The sequence below is a fragment of the Mesocricetus auratus genome, unplaced genomic scaffold (assembly GCF_017639785.1).
Source record: "Mesocricetus auratus isolate SY011 unplaced genomic scaffold, BCM_Maur_2.0 Super-Scaffold_100676, whole genome shotgun sequence".
In the NCBI taxonomy this organism is placed as follows: Eukaryota; Metazoa; Chordata; class Mammalia; order Rodentia; family Cricetidae; genus Mesocricetus; species Mesocricetus auratus.
In genome coordinates, this window is record NW_024429266.1 from 11,754,711 (window position 1) to 11,766,058 (window position 11,348).

The 11,348-nt window shown below is 44.0% G+C and overlaps 1 protein-coding gene and 1 long non-coding RNA gene across 3 annotated transcripts in view; one reads left to right on the forward strand and one right to left on the reverse strand.

Annotated features, from left to right (window-relative positions):
* Tp53bp2 (tumor protein p53 binding protein 2) overlaps nt 1-5,301 on the reverse strand; it is a 50,577-nt gene extending 45,276 nt beyond the window's left edge. The window contains exon 1 of the mRNA XM_040738407.1: nt 5,027-5,301. Coding sequence (XP_040594341.1) covers nt 5,027-5,053 — 27 coding nt within the window. The 5' untranslated portion in view covers nt 5,054-5,301. The remainder of the gene's footprint in view (nt 1-5,026) is intronic.
* Nucleotides 5,302-5,488: 187 nt separating this feature from the next.
* Nucleotides 5,489-10,196, forward strand: LOC121137212. Of its 2 annotated transcripts, XR_005874444.1 has the most exons (4): nt 5,489-6,166; nt 8,014-8,240; nt 8,330-8,559; nt 9,657-10,196. It is a non-coding gene; the product is annotated as an uncharacterized LOC121137212 (long non-coding RNA). The 2 variants fall into 2 exon arrangements; XR_005874443.1 differs by having other exon boundaries at nt 8,330-10,196.
* The last annotated feature ends 1,152 nt before the right edge of the window (nt 10,197-11,348 follow it).

An 11,348-nucleotide genomic window follows, 5' to 3' on the forward strand; every position in this document is an offset into this window, starting at 1 on the left:
GCAGACAGAATCTTAAGTCTCACCACTCCACCATACTTCAAATGTGGCCATCCTATCTACATTTTCAGTTCTAACTGATAAGAGAAAAACACTCTGTTTAGTACCTAGCACACTATCAAAGCCCAGTACTTAAATAGTGTTTGGCTTGATTAAGTGGCATGAACTGAACAGAGCACTCTGGATTCCTAAGCTCTTACAGCCCATTCTTCTGCGAGACACTTGTGAATGGAGAAAGCTAGGGAGAGGCTTATCACACAGGACAACATATCAGACCAGCATGTACTGCTACAGAGTTATCCTGTTTGAGCTGAAGAAAACCCAATCAATCTGTAGACTTCACAAGGGCTCTCTGTGCCTTTTAGAGGCGTGCACCTGAGGTAGATCACCCAGAGATAAAGGGCAAAGTATCCCTTAAAAGCTCCAGCCAGAAAGTCTTCATTGTTCCTGAGTCTGCTGGGAAGGGGGATGCCAGCTCTTCCTAGAAGAGTAAGAATGACCCTCCAAGGTCCCTTCCAGATAAGCTAATTCCCTTTAATTTTTAAAATAAGGGGCAGTGCATATTAGATTACATTTCTTTATACTAAGTCTGATTTCTCTAAAAGGCAAAAAAAAACAGAAAATTTCAAATGTGAAATCACATGTAATATAATTGAAGTCACAAGGCCACAAAACTGAAACACATGAAATGTGAGATCTTTCGCACATTTCTAAAAATAAATGATTCAATGGCCTTTGAAAATTACAACTCTAGAGATAGGAACTCATCTTTAGCTAAGCATAAACTTCATTCTGGAATAAAACCCACATGCAGTACCTTCTTATCCTAGTCAGCTGGAAGGAATTCTTTCAGAGAACAGAATTTACACAGGCTCAATGCTCCACATCAGTAACTTTTTAAAAATGTTTGTATTTATTTTATGTGCATTGGTATGTGAGGAGGGCATTCGACCCCTGGAAGTGAAGTTACAGCTGCCATATAGGTGCTGGGAATTGAACCTGGGTCCTCTGGAAGAGCAGACAGTACTCTTAACTACTGAGCCATCTCTCCAGCCCCCCACATCTGTAACTTAAAAGATTTTTTTTTTTAGTTTAAAAAAAACAATTCCAGTTTGGGAAATAATGGCAAACAAAACTGGGCTTTTGGAAACACAGTACTTAAGCAGAAGCCCTGCTTTTGGTTTGCAGAGGGGAACTACAGAATAGAAAAGCTGATGGCCAGGGAGGGGTCAGACTGCAAAGGAGTCACTGCGATAACCAATTAGCACTCTTGATGCCAGAAGCTCAGAGAACCAGGCTCTGTTTCCCAGCACTAATAAACAACTCCAAGCAATTACACCCCTGCAGCACAGACAGGGAAAAAAAATGCCACAAATTTTAAAGCTAACTACAGTCAAATCAACTGAGCTTTTTAAACTCAACTAGTTTGTCTGGAAAGATTATCTGTAGTATGGTGACATCTGGTTTGATTGCACAGGCAAAACAGTCCCCACCAGGCACATGCAGTTATTTAAACATAATTCCAAGTTCAGTTCTTCACTCACAATAGCCACACTGTGTACAAGGCACTGCGGGATAATACAGGGCAGCTCACCCTACTGTCTACACAAATCCAAGCCCACTGGCCTTCTATGGGTACTGGCTATTACAGGCTGTAGTTTTTCAATGGTAGATTTTGCTTTTTAATTTACCATTTCAAAAGCAGATGTGAACAAACATTTTTTTTTTTTTTTTGGTTTTTCGAGACAGGGTTTCTCTGTGGCTTTGGAGGCTGTCCTGGAACTAGCTCTTGTAGACCAGGCTGGCCTCGAACTCACAGAGATCCACCTGCCTCTGCCTCCCAAGTGCTGGGATTAAAGGCGTGCGCCACCAACGCCCGGCGAACAAACATTTTAATGAAACTTTTCTGAAAAGAGTAGTAAATGCTTTCAGTGTTGGGTAGGCTCTTTTGTAAAAACATATTTTTGTTGGAATACAACATGAAAGTAATAAAAAGAAATCTAGTATCATTTTCAAGTGGGTGAGATTTTTTGTTTTGGATAATTGCTTCCATTTGAAAATCAGTTACAATGAATGGAAGACTAAAAAGCCACCCTTCTTAAATAACCCTTCTTAAACGAAGGTAAGATGTCAACTATAAAGTCAGTTTCTCCTCACTAAGTGGTGGAGATAGATAGCACAGAACAAGAGATGCCATGGCAGGTATCAAAAAAAAAAAAAAACCGAGAGTAAGCATCATGCCACTTTCGCATTACCCTGTCATTAGCTGCTCTGTGATTCCCGGTTATTTTTAGTTAGCCTGCTAAAATGCATCTCCACTTCTGGCTTTGTAACCAATTATCACTTCACGTCCCACATAGAGGAAAACTACTTGAGTCTGTACTATTTGGTTAGAAAATACATGAACACCTTTGGGTTTGTATATATTTAATATAATACACTAGGACACCAGAATGCCTTCCAAAACAAACCAAGGAATGTACTTAGTGCCATAAAACTGCCCTTGAAAATGGCTAGAAAGGTAAAACTTCAAATTCTGTATGTTTTACCACATTAAAAAGGCACATCAAAGCAACTGGTCTACACTCTGAATGCCCATCTTTTCATTAGCGTGATGCTCTCCCTGATAAACTTCTCCTTTTCCAAAGTAGTAACAAACAACATGCAACAAAACCTTGCTCGTATTAGAATAAAAAGCCAAGCACATTAAAAGCTAAAGATGAAAACCAAATTTAGGAAGACGGTTTTAAGTCAAGAATGGTGGCCATGTTTGTTGTCCATGCATTCCAGATGCTGATGCAGGAGAACTGCTGTAAGCTAAAGGGCAGGGGCAGCCTGGGCTACAGAGTAGGTACCACACAGCAAGATCTATCTCAAAGAGCCAAAACACACTTTCAGAGGCTTTATAGCCCAGTGACAGAGTACTTGTTTACCATGTATGCAAGGCCCTGGTTTTCATCCTTTCTACCATACGCAGTTTTCTTTTTATACAAGTATAAAACACGTTCAACCTGAGGCTTGGGTGCTGGAGAGATGCTTAGTGGTTAAGAGAACTTGTTATTCTTAAAGAGGTCCTGGGTTCAATTCCCACCACCCTACAGAGTAGCTCACAACCATCCTAAATCCAGTTCCAGAGGATCTGATGACCTCTTCTGACCTCTGTGGGCACCAGGCACACAAATGGTACACAGACATACAGGCAAGTAAAACATTTGTATTCACAAAATAAATCTTTTGTAAAAAGAACACAAGGCTGCTAAATGAAATCAATCATATTTTTATGTATCACTAAATAAAAATCTCATGTGTAATCACTGTTGCCAATTCAGGAGTTTTATGTAGCACCTATCCAAGCCAGGGACCATATTAATCCTTCTCTTCATAAACAGTAACTCTAATCTTCCAGACTACTGAGAATTGGTATTCCATCATCCCCAAGTCACAGATGCTGAAGCAAAGAGACAGTTTCTTTCTCTTCCTTCCTTTCTTCCTTTTTTAACATCTGGGATTACTAATGCTGTGCAAAAATTCCAAAGGGCATCATGCACACACACACACTACATGATTCTACTGACATCAGAAAAGCTGTCAAAACCACATGACTTAAGTGACTTTAGTCCCAAGATTACTAACTTCTTATAAGAATTCTGATGATCAGCTACATAGTTGGAAGAAAAACATCCCTACATGAAACAAAAACAAAAGATACCTTGATATTAGACTGACCTTTCAGGAAGAGGTAATATTGCAACAAAAACACCTATTCTCTTCCTTTTACTCTTCAGAAAAAAACTGGTAGACAACCTACACTACACAAGTCTTTTCACAACAAAGAAATAAAACCCAAGGAATAAAAAAGTTAATAAAACCTATCGTTATCAAGGTATGTATTTCACTATGAGGCAGTCACATCACAAACCTAACTCAATAAATGAGTACTAAGTTACAAAATGCTAGCAATTCCAAATTCCTTGACTCTTCCCAAGACATCTAAACCCCCAAAAATCAAATTATTATGTATGTGTATAAGACAGAATAATTTAAGACATCATCTACAACACAAGGGGGAACAGAGACAACATTCTGCATGTGTAATTACAAAAACAAAACAAAATAGAACCTACACACCCACACACACAAATTTCATCACTCTATTCCACGGATTTTACAAAAGCAAAAATAAAGTTGTGTTAGGTTTTTTGTTTTGTTTTCTTAACCAAGTGAAGCTATACGAACATGGGTTGGGGGGTAGGGATGGATATGGTTAAAATACATTAACTTTTCAAAGAATATATAAAAGCTGATTATTGTAAAAATTTTTTTTAAAAACAGAACTCAAATTGATTGCAAGATTGATTCTGCCTGAGAGAAGCAAACACAGCACCCACAAGGAAATCCACAACACAGAAGCCACCACAACCAGCCAAATCTTGCGCTCGCTAAAGAAAGTGGCTTTTTGGGATCATCTCCACCTAAACTGCAGATCACCTGTGGTCTGGTGGTCACGTCAGATGCCTAAAGAACTCACTCTTTCTCGGAGATCTTGCAGAACAAGCTGAGGGAGCGGGTCTCAGAAGTTTTCCTGCAAACTAAAACTTTTGAGGCTACATTTACTAAAGCCTGTTTCCACAAAGAGATAGGGTGACTTGGCTGCTATCGCCAACATCAGATCGAAATTCAAGGGGGGTTAAAAAAAAAACTAGCAGAAATAAAGAAAAAGAAAGGCAAGCCTCTTCAAGCGTTATGCTTGACTCCAGTAAAAAAGCTCAAACAATTGAAGAACAAGGTTCCCGGCTCCCCGGCACTTGACCTTCAAAACAACCCCCCCCCCAAAAGGCAAAGTTTGGAGCAGCGGCCCGTGGCTGCCGCCCAGACCTGCGAGGCAGCACCGCGACCCTCGCGAGGGGACCGGGCGGAACGGAGCCTGGAGTCCCGAAGCCCCGAGCTCTACTAGCTCGGCTGCCCCGGCCCCAGCGCCCCGCATACTTCCGGGCCCCACGCCCCGGCCCCAGCACGCCCACCCGCTTACCGGCATCATTTTGGACCCGAACCGCATGGAAGCGGGGGTCCGGCCGCGGCCTGGCCGAGCAGAAGTCAGCCGGGGGTCGCGGGCCCGGAGAAGCCGTGAGAGGACGAGGCCGCGCGCCCGGCGGCCGACCTGTTGCAAGGCAGCGGCGCACCAACCCCCTCGGCTGACCGGGACGCCACCGAGCCCCCGGCCCACTCCCCTCGGTCCTCGGGACGCGACGCGGCTTTGTCTCGGCGTTCGCTGCTCCCTCCTTCTCCTCCTTCTCCTCCTCTCCGAAACCAACTAATCCCGGTCGGGCCCCCGGGAGAGGCGCTCTGGCCCCGCCCCCGCCCGCGAGGCCCCGCCCGCGGCGCGCCCGGAGGCTTAGAGGGAGGGGCGAGGAGCGCTCGGACGGGGTGACGAAGGCGCATGCGCAGACTCTGGGCGGGGCCGAGTGGGCGGAACCGAAGGGGGCGGGAACCTTTTCGCCTTGGGAGGGAAGTGCTGGCGATGGGCGCGGCGGAGCCGCTCATGTGCGCGCCTCCAGGCGGAGCCAGGGCGCGGGAAGGCGGCGCCTCGGGAGAACAATGATCGTAAAACGCGGGGGTGGAGCTCAGGGCTGCGTCCCTCCCCGCCAAGGCAGTTCCGAGTTGCACAAGACAACTGAGCCCTTGGCCGTAGAAACCGTGATCCTACCTCGAGGGCTAGTGAGGCCCGGCGGCTCCAAGTCACACACCTGACTCGGGGAGCCCGGGGGCATCCGACGCCCCACAAAATGGAGACTCGCGAGTCCGCCTGGCAGGAGCTCTCGCGTCTGCCCTTCCTTCCACTCCCCAGGCCATGTCCATGGCCTCACTCTAAAACGTTGCTTGCTAAATGTAAGAAGAAAAGAACTACTTGGATGTTGCTGAAGTGGGAGGCGCCGTTTAAGCTTTGAACAAAGGTTTGAAAATGTGTGGAACAGCTTTCTGAGGCGCTCTGCAGCTTGTCACGCCCTAGAAACTTAGCCCAAGGGTCATCTTTTCGTGTCTGGAAGCTCCCGCTGGAAAAATTGCAGTGTTTCGCTTTGGGAGGGCAACAGAGCTAGCTGAGGAGCCAGACCTCTTCCACCATCCAGGGACACAGCCTTCAGGAACCCTAACTCCCAGAAGCTCATTTCAGGTGGAGTAGCCCATGCTAGCTCACTCGGAATTCTGTGTCATTACACAAGATTCTCGAAATGAAGCGCCTGAATTTAGGGAGCTTAGGGAGGGGGGGCAGCTGAACGTGGTGGAATACACTGGTAATCTCAGCGCTTGTGAGGCTGAGGCAGGAGGATTACGGTGAGTTCGAGGCCAGCCTGAGCTGAAAGAGGAAGTCCTTATCAGAAAAAAAAAGCACCTTTTTAAAATTAAATTTAAAAACGACCTGTGGCATTCCCAGCCGTTTAGAAGGTATGAGGCCAGAAGACCTCCAATAAAAGTCCTACCTGGGCATCTTGGCAAAATTAGATCTCATATAAACTGAAAAAAAAGCAAGTCTGGAAACAGCTCCGTGATAGAGTGCTCGTTTAGCATGAATAAACTCCTGGCTTTAATAAGAAGTACAACAGAAAGAATGAACAATCCTTGTTCGGAGTAGTACCACATACTTGTCTCCAAATACATAAATAAACAACAAATAAAAGAATAATTATTTCTTAATTTAACATATCTCTACGAAATCACCATCTAACTCCCTATTGGTTCCATCCCAGCTACTATGTCTGAATATGAAATTATAACTGATGCAACTGGAATTTAATGCTCTAAGGAAACCTAGTTTAGTTCAAGTCTATTTATTTTAAGATTATCCCAGGTTCAGTAAAGGAAATCCAGACTTCCATTTATTCAGTAATATTTGCCAAATATTTACTAACTATGCACTAGGTATTCTAAGTACTATAGATCAGTTAATGAACAAAATAAAGTTGAATGGACAATAAAACCAATTAGTATTTTGATAATAAATGTTTTATTTTAAAAACCAATTATATGTATCTGGGTGGGTAGAAATACACAGTAAAAGGATGAGGTTTAGAGGTATATTTTTTAATAGAATATTCAAAACAGGCCTCACTGGAAAGCACAAACTTGAAGGAGTAAACTACATGAATATGTGAAAGAAAATTTCGAATCAGATCAGCCAATGCTTAGCCCCAGAGAGAGGATCTTGCTTAGTGTATTCAAGTCCACCAAAGAGGCCAAGATAACTTTATGAAACTGAGGACAGCAGTACAATATAAGACAGGATGATATGAAGGATTGAGTAGGGCCTGGATAGGTAGCTCAGTGGCTAAGAGCACTTGCTGCTTTTCCAGAGGACCTGAGTTTGATTCCCAGCACCCACCCACAAAGCAGTTAGCAACTTAACTCTAGTTCTGGGGTGGGGAATCTGATGCCCTCTTCTGGCAACCACAGGCCTTGTGTGCTGTTATCATAAGGACACTAGTATTTACTAAGTAAAATAGGTGTGGTGTTTTGAGTGGAAAGAGCCCCATAGGTTCATAGGGACTGGATCTGTTAGGAAGTGTGGTTTTGTGGTCTTGTTGGAGTAGGTGTGGCATTGTTGGAGGAACTGTGTCACTGGAGGCGGGCTTTGAGGTCTCACAAGCTCAAGCCAGGCCTAGTGTGCCTTATTCTCTTCCTGCTGCCTTTCCATTTGATCATGAACTGAATGAACCTCTGAAACTGTAAGCCAGTCCCAATTAATTGTTTTCTTTTATAAGAGTTGCCATGGTCATGGTGTCTCTTCACAGCGACAGAAACCCTAAGACAACATGGAAACAATGAGAAAAGGTTTTTAACAGGAGAGTGATGTACACTACCATAATTTAATAGGATTATCCAGCTACTAGAAAAAAACACTGAAAGTTAGAGAATCTATTGGAGGCCCTACAATACTACAGACAGGAGATGAAAGTAACGGGTAGGGATGATCACAGTGGATGTGGTGACAAGTACTCAGATGTAGGGTCTGTTCTTTAACAGATGAACCCATGGGGTTTCCACACAGACTAAATGTGAAATGTGAGAAGTCAAGAATACCTCCAAGATCTTTGCCCTGAAGGATGAAAGTTGCCACAAACTGAGATGGATGACATTCGGAGCAGGATGACTTTCATGAAAGAGGAAGTCAACCAGGAGCCTGTTAACTTCCAGATTCTGAACAAAAATTACAGAAAATCTATCCCTGAGTTTTTGCACAGTTGTGGGAAGTAAGTTATTTTCAGCTACCAGCAGTTCATACAGGGACTTTTTACACAAAAAATCTCTCATACTCCACTTGTTCTCATTTCTTTCCTAGAGCAAACTGCAACCTGAGATGTGATCTACATACAGTCTTCCAGAAAAAGAATTCTTATTGGTCACTAATGCTCCAATTCTCAACAGGTCAAGGAATGAGGCTTACCTCATTACTACCAGAAAACTGCATACACTCCATACAATATGTTTTGTATGAACACTGGCAACACTAGATTGGTTTTAAAAAAAAAAAACTGCTGCAGCAAAACTGGAAGCAAAGAACAGAAGAATGTGAGTAATATACTGGAGTTGTTTATCTTTACTGTTGTTGACACAAATGCCCTGCCCAAGGGAAGGGAGAGAAAAAGGGACAGTCGCTGGCAATTTGTCCTGAAACTCACTTGCAGCCAACTGAGAGTTTCCAGCTGCCAAACGTCAGGTATGTTCACAGTTGAGGGACTATTTAATCATAGCGGCCCAAAACTGGAGAGACCTTGTCTGTGCTTCCCTTCACTCTCCTCAGCTCTGTGTAAGTCACCCTGGCTGTCACATGGGTGGGGAGCTGCCTTCCCGGTTTCATTTTTCCTCTACTCCCACCTTCACCCATTTACTCCTCCAAAGACCTCAGCTCGGTCCTCCCCACCCCATAATTCTGTATTTGACTCCAAGAGAGATAAGTGAGATTACCACAAGCTGGTCGGGGAGGAGCTGCCTTCTCCCTTTACCTCACCCCACCCGTAGGCACAGTGCAATTACCTATCTGTTTGGCATGTGTCTTCCCCATGCTGCTCTTGCCCATTTCCCACAGACGTCCCAAACTGTGACTCTCTGTCTGTCTGTCTCTCTCTCTCAGGAGATGCATTCCCATATTACATAGGCAATAAGATAAAGACTACAGATCTACATATTTTGCACCTTTGCAACTCCATTCTCCCCTCTTCCCTTTGGTTGCCTTCCTTATCCCCCTACTTATTGATTTGTCTGTTGCAGTCATCCCTCCATACCCTTGGAGGACTGGCTTCAAGATTTCAGAAAAGAAACTGCCTTCTGTCCCATTCTGTGGTTGTAAGGCTAAACAATACTCCTTGATATGGCCTCCGCTGAGCCCTTGCATGGCCCCCCCTTACCTGCCCTCCAAGGTAGTCAGGGTAAGAGAGAAGCACAGTATGCATGCCTCCTCATAGGACAAAATATTCCAGATTGGTTACCCAGAGGGGCAACTACAATGCTCTAAGCACGTGTCTATGGTATTAATTCCATTTTACCTGACTAAATTTGTAATTGTGATCGCATTGACAACTTGTTACATCATGGAACTCACAGGTTTATCTCCTGCTGTCAGCTCTCTCTTCATGACCTCGTGCTCATCTATCTGCTTCTCTTCCCAGCCCCCACTGGAGCAGATCTTGCTGGAGTGGCCAGACTTCTCTATTTCACTGACGGAATCAGCATGTTCAGTCTTCACCGCCCTTGGCCCTCCTTGCAGCAGCATGTGACTGTTGCTTCTCCTGTCTCCTTTGTACACACTTTTCCTGACTTTTAAGGATATCCTTATCCTTCTTTCTCTGTCTGCTTCTTCTCTGTGCCCTCTGAAGCCTTCTTGTTCTTCACTGACCTTTGCACGTTGAAGGTAACTGACTCTCAGTCCTTTGATTCCTCATTCCACTGACCATTCTCTTCCTACACTGTTAACTACACTGTTAAACTTTGTGCACATAAGCATCGATTTTTTGTATTCCCAACCCTGGACTGCTCTGAGCTCTAGAACTGGGCTATTAAATGAAAGCTGCTAACTACACTTCTTTTTTTCCTGTGATGAGGATAGACCGCAAATCTTCCTTCATGTCAAGGCCATTTTCTGCCTCTGAGCTATTGACTACTTAAAATGTAACTAGTAGAACAGAGACATTAAATTATTTTTAAAGATTTGCTTGTGTGTGTTGTGTGTGTGTGTGTGCCTCTGTGTGTGTGTGTGTATGTGTGTATGCACTCACACTTGTGTGTACACATGAGTACAGATGCCTGCAGAGGCCAAAGGTGTCAGATCCCTTTGGAGCAGGAATTACAGGCAGTTGTGAGCCAATCAGCATGGGTGCTGGGAATGGAACCAACGCATTCTAGAAAAGCATCTCTCCAGTCTTCTAATGCTTCTGTTTTAATTAAACTCAATGGCCATATGTATGTATAGCTAAACATTAGCCAGGTGGTGTTATCACAGTGCTAGCTGTCTGTGTCATTATATTCTGGTGCTTGCTTGATGACTTCCTCTTGCAAGCTTGACATATCTAAAATCAAACCCATAGTCTTTCTCTCCCATTCTGATCCTCTCCTATTCCCTGTTGCAGTAAATAGCACCATGTTCATTTCCTCAAACCACAAACCTAAGAATCATGCTTGAATTTGTCTGTCTCCTAAATAGCTCAAATTTCCTCCATCTAGCACCACCACACCACACTGTTTAAACTACCATCGCCTTCCACAGGTCTGATCAGCAGACAGACCTGATGAGAGTCCACCCTAGTTATTGCTCCAGATCCTTGCGGGTCTGTCTGTGCCTGCTCTCTAACCACATTGCATACCACAGTCCTCTCTCTGAGACTCAGCCACACCATCCTTCCCAATCTCCTCTGCTCCCAGGCTTCCTCCATGTCTGAAGACCTCATCTTCACACTCTGTATTGCCATTGTGCATTCAGAAACCCAGGCTTGTGTCACAAGGGGTCTCCAGTCAATGTCTGTCTCTCCCATAAGACTGTAAGCATAGGGTCAGAATTTTTTGCTCACCCTTACGTAGTGTGAATTCTTCAGTACCCAAAACAGAGCTTATAATAATAAGGATGAATGAACAAACAATGACAAATTAAGGAGTTGTTTGTCTTCAGCTTATAAGGTTCAAATCAATGTTTTGTACATTTCCCAATGCTATGGCCATAGGTATACTGTGACTGCAAATGGCTAATTCATAAAAGCCTGTAAGAAGGTCTGGTTAAATAAAATCTGTGAGACCTAAACACATTCCTGTGGGACACAATCCTAAAATGCTTCCTGTTCTGATGGTGGTCAGTGGTGTCATCATCCATA